This window comes from Chaetura pelagica, unplaced genomic scaffold (assembly GCF_000747805.2).
Source record: "Chaetura pelagica isolate M959 unplaced genomic scaffold, ChaPel_1.0 scaffold8, whole genome shotgun sequence".
In the NCBI taxonomy this organism is placed as follows: domain Eukaryota; kingdom Metazoa; phylum Chordata; class Aves; order Apodiformes; family Apodidae; genus Chaetura; species Chaetura pelagica.
The window spans coordinates 2,997,079-3,015,856 of record NW_009954544.1 but is presented as its reverse complement, the minus strand read 5'-3'; the positions used below and the strand labels follow the sequence as shown (position 1 = coordinate 3,015,856).

The following is an 18,778-nucleotide window of genomic DNA, read 5'->3' as shown; positions in this document are numbered from 1 at the left end:
AGCCCACACAAAGGTGGGCTAAAGGTGGGCCACACTGGGAATTCCAGTCTTCCAGGGGGGAAGCTGCAGTTCTCTTTTTCTTCTCTTAAATGAGGAGTTGGGTCTTTTCCCCCAACTTCACGTGAAGGAGGAGAAAAATTTGCTGTGACAGTCATAACTACCTCTGAGTTTCTTCTCAGCCATATTTGCCTTGGAGGGTTTTCTGTGCTGTGGCCCTGCTGCATTCAGTGGGAGTGAGCTCCAGACCTGTCTAGGGTACAGCTCGGTGGTGAAGTCTTCTAACAGGGTTGTATGCTTCTTAACTTCATTTCCCATTCCTGAGAGAGCGCTTGAAGGACCAGACTGCAGGTCAGTAGTGCAGGAACTGTAACGTCTCTGGCCACCTTTTTTCGCAGCAAAAGAGCAAACATTCCTCAGGGCTTCTAGAGAACATAGGGGAGAGTCTTCTCCCAGGAGATGATGCCCAGCAATGGATCCCAAGTTGATGGAGGTGTGCCTACAGGCCTGCTTGCAGCACCCAGCATCCAGACTTCTGTTTTCATTGACTCCTACTGAAACAAAGACTTTGGCTGAGCATGGATCTCTTTTTGTGATCTGTTTCTTTTCTCTGCAGAGCAGGGCCAGTACCCCCTTTCTGGATCCCATGTGGGTCAGGTGTCTGAAATCCAGATATTGCTGGGCCTGGTCTTAGATCATGTCTTGGGTCTGGTTCTTCTGCAGGCACCAAATGTCACTTACTCTTCTCTGCGTAGGTGAAAAAGAAATAATCCTAGACCACTAAAACAGATGCATGGAATTAATTCAGCTGAGTGGCTAGTTTTCTGCTAGGAGGCTCTAGTTTTGTCCCTTGATCTCTTTGATTTGAATTAGTTGCAGAAATAGGTCAACAGTTCAGATCCCTGAAACCAGAGCATAGCTGGACCGCAGACACCTGAGTCTTCTGCTGCTTTTTGGTTAGGGAGACTGCAGTAGGATTTGGGGGAACTGTGAACTTCAGCACTTCTGGGATGATTGCATTCTAAGTCCTGGCCTGGAGAATAACCCAGCAAACTACTGCACTTCCAACCTGGGTTTTCAGGATCATGTCTTACCAAAATTAATTGTTTCCACGTGTTGTTCAGGAGGCAAGAAAGCGTATGGAGAAACCATTAGGCTGTATTAGTAAGGGAAGGGTAACTAAGTTCTATTTTGTAAAACAAGCAAAAGGCTCTTGTAAGCTTAAGATCAGGAAGGAAGTAATAGCACTGGCCCTGCTTCACCTGCTGGTTCTTACTGAGCAGTGAGCTAAAGCTCTCACTTGGCTCAGCTGGGGCTTTCTGCAACAGCAGTTTCCTCTGTAGGCTAGTATAGCTGCACACAAGTAAGAAACACTTGCTGGGGCAGTGAATACCCATTAACGTGATTTACTGCAGTGTGGAACAATATGTGCAGGTGTTGCTGCAATGAGCTTGGAGGTGGGAGTTGCCAAGATTCATGGACCAAGCCACAGCAGATCCAGTTACCTGTGGACAGATGACAGAGGAAACCAGTGTATAACCCCATTAGTGCTTTTGCCCTCCTGTATCCTGTTCAGATAGTCTCAGGAATGGCTTTATGTCCCTTATAGTATTGCTGCAGGGATTTACATTAAAAAATAAAAGACTTTAAATGGCTGAAGACTGCTTTTCCATGTTTTTGAGATTGACAGTTGTTGTAATGAAATATGCCAAATTCTAAGGCATTTCTCTCTCTGTGCACCTTTAGGGGCTCATCCCCACCCTCCATGTGCTGGAGTAAATAATCTGTGATTGCAGAACAGCTGAAGCTGACTCCCAGGCTGCAGTTTGCTTAAACTTCACAAATTGTCTCAGCAATTTGTCTCAGCTTTTGTTGCACTTAATTTATCTGGAAAAATGAATCCTTCCCCACTAGCATTAATGTTTCCAGGAAATATGATCTGAAATTCAGCAAATGTTTTTTCAGGATTTTCTCTGAGTTCATAGAGTGACAGGATGCCAGTTTGGAAGTGACCTCAAGGATCATCTGGTCCAACCTTTTTATGTAATACTATAGTTTATATGAGATGGCCCAGCACCCTTTCAAGCTGAGACTTAAAACTGTCCAATGTGGGGGAATCTACCACTTCCCTTGGGAGACTTCCAATGCTTGACTGTCCTCATGGTTAAAAGTTTATCTCTTGTGTCCAGTCGGAATCTCCCCAGGATCAACTTGTGCCCAATATCCCTTGTCTTTTCCATGTGACCCCTTGTAAACAGGGAGTCTCCATCTTCTTGGTAGCCATCCTTTGTGTACTGGTAGTAAGGTCTCCTCAGAGCCTTCTCTTCTCAAGGCTGAACAAACCCAGTTTTCTCAGCCTTTCCTCATATGGCAGGTTCTCCAGTCCTCTGATCATCCTTGTGGCCCTTCTCTGGACCCTCTCCAGCCTGTCCACACAGCAGTGTGCCTGGCTGGTTTTTAAGAGTTGTCTATTGAAATAAAGTAACTGCCTTTGGAAGAATATAATGGAATAATTAAGTGTAGTTTAGGCTTCAAATTAATTACTTACCAGGTTAATCTCTATCCATCAGTCAAGTTGCTGTTGAATATGCAGACAGGTTTCTTGGGTGGATTCTCTAGAAGATTCTTCAGGGTAGGTGCTCTTCCAGAGTTCACTTGAACACCTCATATAGTTGTTCAGATTTCCTCTAGTTGTTGAGGGAGAGAGATACACCTTCAGAAGATAATTTTAGACTTTTAAGTTTTAGGAGGTATATCACACAGCTTGAGACTCGTTCATCTTTCCCAGACTTCTGGTAATGTGTGTGTGTCTGTTCTCTGTCAGTTTACCCTAGATCCTGAGACTCAGCTTTTCTGTTATACCCTGAAATAAAAGTGTTTCACATGACCTTTAATTAGAAATTCAAACAATGCAGTGCTAGAAACGCAAGCTAGGGAAGACTGTCAGATTTATGTAGTGAAATGCTGCTCTAGGGAGCAGAAACATCAGAAGGGCATCTTTGTGCTACTGGCAGCAGGGGACAGATTTGGGCTGGTTTAAGCTTAGAGAGTGGAGCTAAGCTGAACTGAATCAGCTGAGGCTTCTTGTGGGGATGCCATTGCTAAGGTAACTGTAACATGTATAGTATTTGTAGTATTTGCATACTACAGGTATGGCAAAGGACAGCTGTACCTGTACTACAAATGCTCTCACTTCCACTGTTATAAATGTGTGTGGCTAGCTAGCTGACAATGTGTTATCTTACACCAGCTTCCTTTTGTGCTTGGCCAAGCTAAGTTTACAGAGCACCTTGCTTATGATCAAGCTTTGTTTACATCATTTTTTTCTTACAGTAAATTGCTTGGATCAACATGTTGAAAAGTCCCCGGACAGAGTGGCTTTGATTTGGGAGAGAGATGAGCCTGGCACTGCAGTACATGTCACATACAGGTATGGCATTTTCTCATGGTGCTTTACAATGCCTGGCAATGTGGTGGAGTGGAGAGATGAGCTGCTGCACTGAAATCAGACCTCTCTGAAACTCTGCTTCCTTCCAAGGTACTACAGCACATAGGACCTGCAGCCCCAAAACTACAGCTAGGTTGTGGTTTCATGATGAGATAGCTCCTGAAAAACAGAAGTGTGTTCCTACCAAGAGATTATGTTCTTCCCTTGGGGTCTTCATGGGCAGGGCTCCACAGACACCTGTATAATATATTACAGGGTGAGAAGTACAGTGGATATAACTTAGTGACAGCTGCTGAAGATTTCAGATTGAGATCTGGCATTATCTGGTTATGGCATTAATCAGGCCTGCCTGTAAAATTATTCTCTCTTAAGAGGGAGCTTTTAAGAGAGAAAGGCTTGTTTTTCTCCCGGGCTTATGTTCTCACTGGCCAGTTTTCTTTTTGCTTATTAGAAGCGTTCATGGGAAAATTTTTGTGAGCAGCTTGTGGTTTCAGCACAGCAGCACATATCTTGGTGCAAACATCTTATGTTGATGGTCAGTAGCATGATACTGAGTCCTGGCAGAAAGGGATTTGAAGCCCTCTTTGTGTTCTTCTTCCCTGTCCTCAGTGCAGTTTAGTGAAACCTTGAGGCTGCTTTGAGTGACACTGACTTATAACTGCTGCTGTAGATTGTAGGTTTTGTTAGAATATGGCAGTTTTCAAGCATATTCCTCATATCCCTACTATGTACCCTCATTTAGGTGACAGGTCTGCCTGCAAAAATGCCTTTTACATCATCATCACTCTAGTGAGAGTTAAAGGTTTCCCAGACTTCTATGTTCCTCAGTGTGTATTTTGAGGGACCCAGATGTTTTATCTGCTGGATAAGAAAGCAGAGGAGACATAGGAAGCAGTGGCATCTACTTTTACAAAATGTTTGTTGTAGTTGGTTGATAGTTGAGGTTCCTGGAACTCTTTGAATCTAAATAGGTTCTGATGGTCTGGTGCACCTCCAGAATTTATATTAAACTCATGAAAACATTATTCATTGGAGTGAGGAAGCTGGTCGGCAAGGAGGAGCGAGTATACAAATAGTTTTGAGAGCTTTGTGCTCCATGGAACAGAAATAAACACTATCTGATATAAAGCTGTGGAAGAAGTGAATTGGTTTTAATCTTGGTATTGTGACTTGACAGTCTGTGTAGGTGTGTTAATAAATAATGTGTTGTAAGCAACTGGGTAGCTTGACTAAATGCTTTGAATTTTGCTTTTGTCATTCTGGTAGCAGAAAAGGGGATGGAAGGAAAGGCTTCTCCCAGAGTTTGGAGAGGTGTATGAACTTTTGCCACTCTCTTCATGCACCAGGTATGAAACTGGGAGTAGGTCAAAGGTGGGAATTGTGCTCTGATTAATCTGAGAAAGAGGGCAACCCATCAGATAGCAGAGCCTCATTCAAAGCAACTTTAGCTGTGCCCCTAAACTGTGCGACTTAAAATGTGTTGAGCTGCTCCAGATCCTCAAATAATCTTTTCAAGATCTTTGGAGATATGAGAAGGCCTTTCTGAGCAGCTGCAGAACTGTTATTTTCTTGGCCATGCCAAAATGTGTTTGGAAGAAAACATATTTTCAGCCTGTGGATTTGTGATTGCTAGGGCTTGAAGTAACCCACATCTGAAAATGGAATCCCTCTTTGTGCAGCCTTACAAAGATATGGTAACTAGCAACTAGAGAGAAGAACATCCAAGTGAAAGACAAGTTGTGAACCTCTGGTTTTGATCTTCAGTTTGTATTTGACAGCCGTATTCCTGTTTCTGCCTGGTCTCTTGGTGAGATGTAGCTGCAATTGAGTGCCACGAAGTTTCAAGAGACTTTGGTCCTACAATGTGGCAAAACAGGTCACTTGGTTCTCTGCTTATCTCAGCAAGTCAGAAATAGCTTTGTAGAGAACAGTGATAATGTACAGGTGTGTACGCAAGGAGACAATCAAAAGTTTTGCCTTTTCTGTGATCCTTAGACTTCATTTTTAAAGGTTTTAAATGGGCAGTAAGGTTTCTTAGGCTGTGTTGGCACTGACATCCCTTTGAAGCTGAGCTTAGTTGAAAAATTTTTGCAGCGGCATCTTTACCCACAAAACTTGAAGCTAGAAGTTTTGTGAGGGAAAGCATATCAGAAAAAATAAGAGGTGGCCCAGAAGCTGCAATGCTGGTTGAGTTATTCTCTGAGAGCTTTCTGTAGCAGGGTGGTCTCTGCACATCAGCCTCAGTGCAGGACAGGCCCAGTGTAAAGAGGGAATGAGAGAGATGCTCTGTATCAGGAGGGCCTTGATCTGGTGTCTGTGGCAGAGGAGATGTGCCCTTTTCCTCAGGACCTGGATGTACTGTTAATGGGACAGCCTCAAAGTCATACACTAGGGAGGTAAATACTAATTTTGCCCCTGTTTCTGGACCAGTTCTGATGAAGTTACTGGAATTTCAGCTGGGAGGTGTCCAGGAATTACATGTAGAGAAGTACAAGGCACCACTTTTTTGCACTATCTGCTTTGGAAAGTTTGCTACTCTGAGCTTCTCCTTATAGATAAGCCCTGGGTGGCACAAGGAAAGATGTGGCTGCTGGCGTGGGTGCTCTTCCTTCTCCTCTGGGTTGCTTTCAGGGACAAGAAAACAGCTGAGTGCTGGCCCTGTTCCCATCACAGCCTGCAAATGAAGCAGGCAGCTGTGCAGGAAAAGGGCTGGAACAGCCTTCCTCCTTTCCGAGGAAGGGGAAAACTGATTAGCAGGGCAACCACTATGCATGCATTGTCAAGAAAACACATTTGCACTGGAAAGGGCTGTCCTAGCTTGCTCATCTTTGGGAGAAATAAGAGCCTCTGTTTACCTCTGCTGCTCCACTAGCTGTCTGACTTGGAGCAAGCAAAGAGCTGGTGGGGCTGTTCTGGAGATTAATCTACATTCCTGTGAACACTTGTGAGCAAGGTGGGTGGTGTTCATGCAACTGAGTTCAAGTGCTCTGCTAGGAGAGGGATTCAAACATGTCCTTATTGGCAAAGACACACAGAGTTTTGCTTGAGCAGTAGTTGCTGCCCTTACAAGCTCAGCTGTGATGATCTTTACTGCTGAGTTTTGCTCTGTCTCTCCAGCTGATGCAATTTGGCCTTTTTGGGAAAAAAAAGTTCTCTGGTCCAGCTTGTGGTTTTTTTTCCCCTCTGGGTTTCATTTTTATTAAGAAGGAATTCAGTTTCAAATTATCCCAACTTTTAATTGGGGAGGCAGGAGACCTGTTTTAGTGCTTTGTGACAACAGGACGTGCAGCCCTCCTGGGATTTGCTGGCTGCAGGCAGCAAAGTGGGACAAATCATGGCAATCTGTTATCAAGAGGTCTGGCTCTCTGAGGGCTAAACCACCATAAACCCATTGATAGGGCAGTGGTGAAGTAGCAGTTAATCTGCAGGAGTGTGGTGTTGTGAGCAGCCAGCTGAATTTATTGGCAGAAGGGTCCAAACCGTCTGAGAGTGTTTTGTCCCTCTCTGTGGGTGTTGTCAGTTCCCAGGAGCTCTGAAACTTCGCAGAGGAATTCCCTGACTCATTGCTGAGCTTGGGTTTTAAATGGCACTATATCATCAAGTGCCTTAAATAAGCAGATGGAGTTGGTGGCTGGAGCTGCTGATTTGCAGCCTGTAGAGGCTCAGCAACAGAGAATGTTAAAAGGCAGCAACTATGGTTATGCCAGCCCTCTCCTGTCTGACATAGGGTTCTTTATTCTCTCTGGTGTTCCCTTATTTACCTTGTTTATCATGGCCTCTACAATTTAGCCATCTGTGAGCCAGCGTGTCACACGAAGGGAGCTGTGGAAGCAGTGGGCAGCAGTTGCATTAGCTAAGCAGTTTCTGGAAAGGGTTGCAGGGTCGGTCTCGGCAGAAGGGTTTTATTTTAATTTACAAAGTTGCTCCCTCTGATGCAGAAAATACTGTGGGCAGAGAGAACACTCAAACGGCAAAATACAAAGTAGGGAGGGGAAAGCAGAAGCTGAGAGGCCAGAAATTAAGAGTGCTATGTAGCTTTTCATAGGTAGGTAGGAGAGAAGTGGCTGGACATCTTCATTATCAACATCACAGCTATGCCTTTAACAAGCTAACGGATGGTTGTTCCTCAGCCTGAGCTGAAATGGTTGATACTGTATTAGAGATCACAGTGAAGACTGCAGCTGGAAGCCATGTGAAAACTTAACAGGCTGTGTGAAGATGTTTCTCACTGACAGCAAACTTTTCTTCCTTCCAGTGTTGGCTTCCTAAGTTGAAGTTGGAAATAAATCTTGCCCAGGCTTTCAGCTTTCCCCATACAAAGCAGCTCAGGGACTTTTCACTTTCTCACCTGAAAAAGTTCACAAGGGTTTTCCCTTGCCTTTGGGTTCAGGATACCTGCAGGAAAGCTGGGGAATTGTGCTGTGGCAAAAGATAGCATGAGACTTCTTGGAAAAATGTTTATCTCTGGCATCCCTAAAATGTGTCAGAAAAATACTGTGTGTCAGTGATGGATTTTACAGGAGTCATTGTTCCATGCATTAAGTGATGGACTTTGGAAACACGGGCGCCACTGTGTCTGGGGAGAGATCTGGAAGAAATATGGTCTTGTAGTATCTGAACAGAGATGTTATAAAGATAGGGAGAGAAGCACTGTGTTTGTTAGATTAAACAGAAGTAGTGGCACGAGGAGTGATCTGCTGGCTCTGCTGAAGGGACAGCCTTCCAGGTCTTGTGCTTAGAAGTGATGCTGTGGTAGCCAAGGAGGTGCCTGCGTAACAGCTGATGAGTTTCTAGAAGAGAAGAGTGCTAATGCTCGAGATCTTTATGGGCAAATGTAAGCATGCCTTACTTAGAGAAAGCCAAGAGTTTATTCTTAGTGTAATTGAACCCTTAACATTCTAATCCTATTAGTCAAGATCTAGTTATTCCAGAAAAAAAGAAACAAAGAGGACCTGTTGGTTGCCTCCACTCCAGTTTTGTCCAGCATCAGCTCACATTCACTAGTTGTTTGCAGTGTGGGGCCACCAGTGCCAGCCTGTGCTCCAATCTCTTGTTGTCCTGTACCTGTTCTCCTTCATTCCATGTCCCATGCCTCCACTCCTCATGGCCTCTTACCATACCAGACCTTTATTTCTGTATACTACCTCATTACACTAGGGCTGTAAACTCATAATGGTAGCATAAAAAGATGAAGAAGCATTAAAAAAAAATTGCCCTGGTTACCTGGTCAGTTATAAGAATTGCTCTTGCAGCTAAGGTAGGTCAAAAAGAGCTCAGACAAAGGGAGCATCACAAGCTGGGTTCCTGAGACCTTGAAAACTTGGTACAGAGCTTTTGGCATGCTGCTTGCCATGGCAGTGGCAATTTCAGGGGCACAATAGGAGCAAACTGCTCTGTCCCTGAAAGGAGACTGTCTTCTCTCATATCATGACATGAAACAGCTGTGTGAAGGGCTTGCTCCAAAGATGATGGAAATCAGCAGGCAGCAGGTCAGGAGAGCAAACCCAAGAGCAGCTCTGCAATGGGCTGGTCATTATGAATGTGGAGAGAGGGTCATATATGCAACCCATCCTCTCCCAGCTCAATTTTCCTGCTGGCACAGTGGGAGAGCTAGCTCTCCACAGAGCTGTTGTGCATGACATTTGAAGCCCTTCAGTGTGTCACCTGCACTGTGAGCAGGCATGTAGCTGGGATACAATGGTGATTCCCTCTGGTTTTGGAGATCCAGGGTTTTGGCTAGTAAATTAATGTGAAATTCATGTTCAGCAGCTCTCTACTCTCATGCCATAGTACAATTAACGTCTTGGACTTGTCTGCATTTTCAGTTGAAAGATAATGCTTTCCAAAAGTGATTCTAGAATATACTCCATGTGTCATAATTTTTCACCACCCTTGCCTGTGTTTATTATTGTGCCTGCCATCTCCCTGGCTTGCTTTGTTTTAAAAGCACATACTATATATACACTGTTCCTTCTTTGTGCAACCTGCCTTGCCAGCTGGTTGCTCTTTCTGTTTCTCAGCTCCTCCCTGATACTTTACCCTTTGGAGTGGCATCCTGATGCCCTGCACACTGTTACTTGCCCTCAGCTGTTACCATCTGCTTTTGCAAAGGATCTCTGGACAGACCATTGCGCCATGAACTGACTTAACAGTTTTGGGGCTGTCTCTGCCCAGAGGGGCTGAGTGCTTCCTTTGTTGCAGAACATTGCCTTCTCCTGCAGTTGCTCTGCTGAAATTCTCTCGTTGTCTGCCTGGCTTGGATGCAGGAAGCGGGGTGCCCTGAGACTCTTTCTGTGCCCCCTGGCTTTGTCTGTCTCTGATGGTTGTCCTCCTTACTTCTGCTGAGTGTAATGCCCTGCTCTGCACCCTATGCTTGGGTGGCAGCACTGAAATCCTTTGGAGTGCAGGCAGGTGGCAACTCTGCAAGCATCACCTGGCATTTTGCCTGTTGGTCCATTCTTGTGGTTTTCAGAAGCAGTGCACAGCTCTGAGCCTCTTTGCAGCCTCTGTCCTTCATTGGCAATGGCTGAGCCCTTCCAGGGTAGACATTTTCACTCTAAGCCTCAGTTTCCTCTACCTTTGCTCTGTACCCCATGTTTCAGTGCAGGGAGAAGCTAGGTGAAGATGCCTTCTTTTGCACTATCTCAGTGGCCCCAGGGTGACAGCGCCTAGCTCTGTTCATGATCTGCTGTATGTTTTCAGTAGACGTGCCTTGCTGACAACATCCCTCCTGGGTGTGGACAAGAGGGAGATCCTTCCCTGTGTGCAGCCCACCAGCATCCCACGGCATTGCCTCTGGTGCCGAGCATGGGGCAGCGCTAGGCGTGAAGCCAGAATTGCTCTTGGCTCTATTGACCTTCTCTGATGGAGGGACTCGCAATGCCAAGCTTGGCAGCAGTAGCAGGTGAGGAGGGTAATGGGCATGATTTCCTCCTGCTCAGTTCAGTTAGGTCTGTCCCACCCAGTTCTGCAGGGTGACGATCATGCAGGGCGTTTGTTCTGCCCTCAGGCACGTCTAGATTAAGTAGTGGAAATGTGTAACCTGCTGACGTGTAATTGCCTGCCTTGTTAGATAGCAACACGTATGAGAAGGAGTGAGTGAGTCAAGGGAGAGATTCCCAAGACAGCATTTTTGCTTCCTTTCTTGAACTGGAGAAGCCAGAAGACACGACCGATACTAAAGGATTTGTGGATTACTCTGCTGGTGTTCTTGGCTTCACCTTCGTGTCTGTTCCCCCACGTGCTGCACTTCCAGGCCCTTCAAGAGCACAAAGAAGGCATAGATCTGGGGGTAAAGAATTGGTCCTTATTGTCTTTCAGCATGCTCGCATGCTCTCACTAAGCAGATGTTATACTGGGGCTAATCATAAAATGAGAAGTTCTGCCATCACAGTCACGAAGTCGTGAATAAGCAAATGAACCATGGAGTTGCTCAGAAAGGATGCCATAGCCAGAGCTCTTCTGGCATTTTTGTTCAGGAGAAAAAGGCTGTAGCTCTGAAAGCACTTGGGTATTTTCCATTGCAGATAAGTGGGTTTTATTTTGCTTTCTGACAACTGCCTGTCTGCTCCTTGTTTCACTTCCTGTGCTCTGCAATTGAGCAGCTCAGTTTTCTTTTGGCTCTTTAATATTTATTCACATTGAGATTTTTATGTAATGTAGCATCAGATGAATTCTGGACCAGAGAGCGTGACCCTTTAGGACAAGGCAGAAAAACAAACCTTGGGTGGGAATTAATTATTGCACAAGAGCTGGAGTTCATGAACTTAGTATAAGTAAGCAAAATAATACATCTAAAAGACTGTGAATTTACGTAGATAGTAGGAACATGCGTGGTCCTGAAGTGCTTGGGAAGAGGCATTGAATGTTGTGCTTTGTCATTTAGGCTGGTCTCTGACTGTGAGGGATTAGGAAGAAATTCAGTCCAGGGAAAGCCTCTCCATATCTGCTCTTTGCAGGGCTGCAGTCTCTCTGTAGTGGCAGTTGTTGCCAGCTATTGCCAGAGAGCAGGCACTGAACACATCCAGCCACCTCTCTTGAGTCCCTGTGCTTCAGCTTTGATGCTGCAGGAATAGTCTTAAAATAAATAACATAAAGTGCTGGGGTTTTGCTATGGCATGTCCAAAGTGGAGCACTGGAGCTTTGCCTATTTCCCATTTGCATTGGTTTAAAAAAGAAATTAAACAATTTTTGAATGACCAGAAATGACATTTCATTTTGTTTGCAGCTTAGTCACCAGTTGAAGACTGGTTTTGTTAATTTGTCTATTTTCTCACAGCTATGGCCAGTTCTGTGAGATAAGGATACCTTGGCAGATTCACACTTTACAGCTTATTACAGTATGGAGACCCCCAAATTTCATTTGAAGGTTAACAGTTTTTGGAATCCCTGGTGGCATAGGTTACAGCCCCCAAACATTCACAGAGGACAATTTTCATTCCTGACAGACTCTGAGTTTTCTCTGAGCTGATGCTTGGCACTAGTAAGGGGTGCTCTGCTGCCTCCCATGAGGGTCACCTCCTTCCTTGGCCTGAGACCAGGCCTCACCTGGGACAGTTACCTGTCTTCTTCTGAAAGCCCTTCCACTGCAGGCATATAGAGCTCTTCAGTTCATTACAGCATTGTGGCCCCAGGCATGCCTGCAATTGTGTTACCCCCCATGCAGGCATCATAAGTGTATATGCAAATCTTTGCCCATGAACTGATTTTTTGTTCCTTGGAGGAACATTTTTGCTATTAAGTCAGCAGCAAGTTGCAGCAGTGAGCACTGTGAAATGAGCCTTTATTCCTGTTCTGAGTGTTCCTAAGTTTCTCTGTGCAGAAGTGGCTGCAGTTTTACTTGGAGTGCAGTCTCTGTTCTGTGAGGCCATTGTGCTCTGCAGCACAGCAGAGTGAAGTGACACTGGAGGAGTTCAGGCTGTGGGTGATCTGACATTGACGAGAGCCTTGTAAAATCAGCCATTGACACAAGTGTCTCTGGACTTCTCCTTTTCTTCCTTGTGCATGCAAATGCATTGCTTACCCTTGCAATTTAAAGAGAAGCTACTAGCTGTGAAGCACTTCAAGCCATTCCCCGAGTTAAACAGTGCTAGGAGTTTTTGGACACTGGCTTCCATTCCATCTTGTGTTTATTCCACATGTTCCCAGCAGCTTCTGATTGAGCTTCTGATTGATCAAGAATGGCTAAAACAGACACTGACTTGCAGTTTTACTTGGAGTGCAGTCTCTGTTCTGTGAGGCCATTGTGCTCTGCAGCACAGCAGAGTGAAGTGACACTGGAGGAGTTCAGGCTGTGGGTGATCTGACATTGACGAGAGCCTTGTAAAATCAGCCATTGACACAAGTGTCTCTGGACTTCTCCTTTTCTTCCTTGTGCATGCAAATGCATTGCTTACCCTTGCAATTTAAAGAGAAGCTACTAGCTGTGAAGCACTTCAAGCCATTCCCCGAGTTAAACAGTGCTAGGAGTTTTTGGACACTGGCTTCCATTCCATCTTGTGTTTATTCCACATGTTCCCAGCAGCTTCTGATTGAGCCTTTTAGGTAAAAAAGGCATCAAGAATGGCTAAAACAGACACTGACTTGTGGAGGCAGCAGGACAGCCAATCCTGCTGCTCCCAACAGCAGCCTGTGCTACCCACACCAGCGCCCGGCAGTGCAGGGCAGTGTGTGTGGTTCTTGGTTGTCCTTTGCAGCCAGCGTGGCTCTCTGTCTCTTTTCTCTCCCCAGGGCAGGGGCAGTCTGGCTCTCACCCCAGGCCACCCTTCTTTACGATGCAAAATCTGGTGTGCCCTATACTGCTGAGATGCATTGCTCAGTTCAAGTTCATCCTTTTTTTGCTCCCCCGTGTAAAACAGGTTGTGCGGTCTCATCACAATGTTGCTTCTGTGCTGCAGGGAACTTCTGGACCTGACTTGCCGTCTTGCCAACACCCTGAAGAAATATGGGATACAGAAAGGGGACAAGGTGGCCATCTATATGTCTGTGTCTCCCTTGTCTGTCACAGCCATGCTGGCTTGTGCCAGGATTGGTGCCATTCACACTGTGGTCTTCGCTGGATTCAGCGCGGAGTCCTTAGCTGGGAGGATCATAGACTGTAAGTAGATGTAGACTGGAGAACCAAACCCCTTTTCCTCAGTGGCAGATGCAGTATTCTCTGGCCTTAAAGAACTTTATAAATTGCTTTACATTCATTCTGTGCTGGGTAACTGCCAGACAGCAATCAAGCTGGAGGGGAAAACCAGAGCCGAGGAATGGGGCCTGATTTGTTCTTTTGCAGTATAATCACAGTGTTTCTTTGATACTCCTGCACAGCTCTAATTCTGCTCTCTCCATTGTGATACAGTGATTTATGTGTAACTGGAAGTGCTGGCAGTCTGCCCCCATTCTGTTAGCCCTGTACCAACACCCAGAGATGTTCTTAGCCCAAAGCACTGATAGAGAGATTAGGTAAAAAGTAATGCTAAAAATACCAGCAGAAGAACAAGTCGTTCATGTCCTAGGAGTTGCATCCGTTTCTGTATGGTTAGTGTGAGGGAATCAGTCTTAAAGTAATTTTAATGTTTTTTGTTTTTTTTTCTGTTTTCATAGAGTTAATCTATCAAGAGCAAGAATATTTTTCAGTTATCCCTCACTTTAGCCACTTTTGTAGAGGTGTCATGGTTTGTGCCTAACTGACAACAAAGAACCAGACATGTAGCCACTCACTCACTGCCCCCCCCTCCAGCCTGTGGGATGGAAAGGGGGAAAATCCAACTAGAAACTTGTGGATTGAGACAAGGACAAGGAAGGTTTCACTCCCTGATTATGGTCATGGGCAAAACACACTCAGCTTGGGGAAACAATATCAATTTAATTTAACGCTAATCAGATAAATCAGATGCACAGAGGACACAGACAACATAATGAGCGGGGCTTGTATATGTTACCCCACCCCTCCCTTCTTCCCAGGCCAAATCACTTTGTTCCAAATTTTTCTCCCTTCTTCCCCTCAGCAGCACAGGGGGACAGGGGATGGGGTTTAGAGTCAGTTCACAGCTTGTTGTTTTCTGCTGTTCCTTCCTCCTCAGGAAGAAGGATTCCTTACAGTCCTGCCCTGCTTCACCACGGGGTCCCTCCCATGGGAGAGAGTCCTTCATGAACCTCTCCTTCATGAGTCCTTCCCATGAGGTCTGGAGCTGCTCCAGCCTGGGCTTCCCACAGAGTCACGGGCTGCTTCGGGAACAAACTCCCCTGGCACGGGGTCCTGCATGGGTGCAGATCCAAGTCCGTGGGCTGCAGGTCCACATTTGCCCCTCCAGGCACCTTCAGGGGATGCTTTGCCATATTCCTCTATGCGGTACAGGGGGACAGCCTCTCTCAGTTTAAAACCATTACCCCTTGTCCTCTCACTACCATCTTTGATGAAAAGCCCCTTCCCAGCTTTCTTGTAGGCCCCTTTCAAGTACTGGAAGGAGCTATAACGTCTTCTTGTAGCTTTCTCTTCTCCACACTGAACAGCCCCAACTCTCTCAGCCTGTCTTCATAGGAGAGGTGCTTCAGCTCTTTTTATGGTCATTTTCTGCACCCTCTCCAACAGCTCCATGTATTTCTTGTGCTGAGGGCTCCAGAGTACTCCAGGTGGGGTCTCACCAGAGCAGAGGGGCAGAATCCCCTCCCTGGCCCTGCTGGCCCCAGCTCTTTTGATGCAGCCCAGGATGTGTTTGGCTCTCTGGGCTCCAGCACACACTGGCGGCTCATGTTGAGTTTCTCATCTATTATCACCCCCAGGTCCTTCTCAGGGCTGCTCTCTATCCATTCTCCCCCCAGCCTGTATTTTTGCGGGGGTTGCACCAATCCAAGTGCAGGACCCTGCACATGGCCTTGCTGAACTTCATGAGGTTGGCATTGGCCCACCTCTCCAGCCTGTCAAGGTCCCTCTGGATGGCCTGCCTTCCCTCCACACAGCTTGGTATCGTCAGCAGACTTGCTGAGGATACACTCAGTCCTACTCTTCATATCTCCAACAAAGATGTTGAACAGCACTGGTACCAATACTGACCCCTGAGGGACACCACTTGTCACCTGCCTCCACTTGGACACTGAACCATTGACCACAACTCTCTGGGTGTGGCCATCCAGCCAATTACTGATCCACCAAGTGGTCCATCTGTCAAATCCACGTCTTGTCAGTTTGGAGACCAGGATGTTGCGTGGGGCAGTGTCAAATGCCTTGCACAAATCCATGTAGATGACATCAGCTTCTCTGCCATTATCCACTGTCTCTGTAGCCTTGTCCAATAGCTACCTTTGGAGTGTTTTAGGAAGATTGGATGGATAGCTGTCAGAAATGGTTTAGCTGAAGTGGACTCTACTTTGGGGTAGGGGAGGTAGACTGTGTAAGCTATGGTGGTTTCAGCTACCCCTAATCTCTGTGGGTCCCAGGTTTTAAAGTTTTTTTTGTCAGTGACACTGACTGTTTTTGATTGATAGTAAGTCTGACTGTTTGTCACACATGTTGTCCTAAACATCATCCCATGAGGGTGGTAAGGCACTGGAACAGGTTGCCCGGGGAGGTTGTGGAAGCCCCATCCCTGGCAGTATTTAAGGCCAAGTTGGATGGGGCTTTCAGCAACCTGATCTAGTGAAGGTGTCCCTGCCCATGCAGGGGGGCTGGATCTAGATGATCCAACCCTAACCTTTCTATGATTCTATGATTCCCCAAAAGTAATGAAAGCAAGGTGCACATACTAGCCTGGAAGACAGGCTGCTATGTCTGCTAATTCTTTCTCCTTTTAGCTGGATGCAAAGCAGTTATCACCTACAACCAAGGAGTCAGGGGGGGCCGAATCATAGAGCTGAAGAGAACTGTGGATGAAGCAGTGAAGAACTGTCCAAGCATCAAACATGTCTTTGTGGCTCAGAGGACAGATAACAAAGTCCAGATGGGCGACCATGATATTCCCCTTGAGGAGGTATGTTGGTGTTGGTAAGCCTTGCCTGTTTCCTCTGAGGTTTCTTGAAGTATGTGATGTTTACTGTGCTGAGGGAGGGAAATATGGTGCACCCTGGTATTCGCCTTTGGTCTTTGATCTGCTGTAAGCTACGCTGGGAACTGGCAGCCAAGGAAGATCAGGCATTCTCCATACTTTCCTTGCATAAGTGTGCTGAGCTAAAAGCCTCTGAAGCAGCTGCTGCAGTGCAGGTTGGCATGCTGGTGTAGCTGCAGCAGATCTGCTGGTGATGACTGGTCTTTATGCTGCTTCTGGAGCAGCTTTGCAGCGTGTGCTGCTCTTCCAGCGCTGCCACAGAACCCCAGTGGGCTCTGTTGCAGTGACACCATCTGTATGTCCTGGTAGTCACTCAGCTCTGCAGATGCCCGCTGGCACTATGGACAACTCCTTTTAGTTCTAAGTGTTGGTTGGATCATCTTTCCATCTGTGCTTTTTGGACTTGCGTTCTGCAGATGAGAAGGAGGTGCCCCTTGCAGCATCTGAGTCTTCAAATGGATTGCCTGTATTTACAGTCTGCTAGGACTGTGAGTCAAAAGGGCTCAAGCTATGTTTGATTCATCTCAGCATGGGCAGTGGGTATGCTGCTCCATTTTAGGAGTCTTGCAAACAGTGCTGAGGTATAAGGAATGAGTGTTTCCTGAGAGTCAGAGTGCACTGGTACCATTGCTGTTGTTTTATTGTGTTCAGAAACTGTTATGGTTTGTCTAATGCCACTTTCAGCCTGGACACTGGTGAAAGGCAGAGCAGAAATAATTGAGTTCCTGGAGAGCCTTAATATGTATTTTCTGGGCAGCGTCGTGGTTACCCCATGACAGGAGGACGCTGATGGCTTGGGAATAAAACAGCTGTTGTTTTAACATGTCCAGCTGGTACACATGGGACTGCAGCCTAATGCAGAAGTACTTTTATCAGTTTACTGGCAGCAATAAACAGAAGCTACTCATTGTAATAATGCCTGGAAATCACCAGTCTGCAGCCAAGATAATGACTCGGGAGTCCCTGTGCTGGTCTCATGAGATAGGAGCAACTTCTAGGGTAAGCTAAACAAGAGGCAGGTTTTATTCAGAAACTGTCTTACTCCTTACTGCACAAAGCACATCCTGACAGTTTTCCTTAGTTTGCGAACAACCTGAGGGGCTTTGGTGATCCAAGAGCTGAGCTGAGCCCATTGTCAACTGTAGGGTCTGAAACATGACAATAATTAAACCATTAAAGCTATTAACTCTGTCGTTACTGATTTTTGCAGCAGCTGTACTTTCCAGCTATTGTGCAATTCCTTACTGCAAAATTTGAGCTCATGTTCTAATGAAGCATATGAGAACTCCATCTTTATTTCCAAAACTGGCAAGCCAGCCTGAATTGGTAGTGCTGAAATGTCATAATAATGTGGACCTGTTGTTGATAGTTTTCACTTGTAAATAAAGTGTGTCTACACTGTATACTTTTGTAAAAAGGCAGTACCTAGAAATCCCTTCAAAGAGCCACCTAATAGCCCTTGCAGGAATCATTATTCATCTAGAACAGTGCAGAGCTTGAGAGAAGCAAGCCAGCTGTGGTTTTGTTACAACCGTATGTTCAACATCTGGATCACAACGTGATTATTCCAGTTTTGTATGTGGATAAGAAAAATTTCCAACCTTGCCCTGAAAAATCTACAGTTTGAGCAGGCAAGCCTTCTGCTGCTACAAGGTGCAGTGAGCACAAGTGTCTCTTTTAAATCACATTATTTCCCCTTCCTCTGCTGGACCGGGCACAAAGTTTAGACAAAAAGTTGCTTTCACCTAGTAGGACGTTTCATCTTTCTCTCCTGTGGTTCTGATTATAGGGGTTGAGGAGAGGATCTCACCCACTGATCAAAACAGTGGAGTATGAGGAGAGTGACAGAGGCAGGAAAGTAAAGCCCTTGGCTTCTCATGGGTAGGTGCAATTAGAATTTGAGGATCAAATGAACAGCACAGTCATGCACTGCTGGGGCCAGGGAAGGGAAATGTTTGACTGTAGTACTGCAGTTATAAAACAAAAAGGGAAGTCCCTGTCACGGTTTAATGCTGGGCTGGCAGTTAAACAAATCACACCCCTCTCCCTTCCTCTACAGGGAAAAGAGAGAATAAGGGGGAGAGACTAAGGGTTGGAAACGAAACTGCACAGCTTTAGGGAAACAGTAGCGATGAGAAGGAAAATAATGAAAGATATATGAATAAATATAAAATCGCTGCGTTAGGGCCCCCCTTTCCCTCCCAGTAGCTCTTACATCATCACTAAGGCTGCTGGACTGGCCTTGGAAAAGTTCTGCACTTGAATCCTGGTGTCAGCGGCAGACAGGAACTGGGAGCAGGGATGC

At 45.9% G+C, this 18,778-nt stretch overlaps 1 protein-coding gene across 1 annotated transcript in view; it reads left to right on the top strand.

The window, feature by feature from the left end:
• Positions 1–3,089: 3,089 nt before the first annotated feature.
• Positions 3,090–18,778, top strand: part of ACSS1 (acyl-CoA synthetase short-chain family member 1) — a 30,580-nt gene continuing 14,891 nt past the window's right edge. The window contains exons 1-4 of the mRNA XM_010005011.1: positions 3,090–3,103; positions 3,248–3,427; positions 13,342–13,541; positions 16,223–16,398. Coding sequence (XP_010003313.1) covers positions 3,090–3,103; positions 3,248–3,427; positions 13,342–13,541; positions 16,223–16,398 — 570 coding nt within the window. The remainder of the gene's footprint in view (positions 3,104–3,247; positions 3,428–13,341; positions 13,542–16,222; positions 16,399–18,778) is intronic.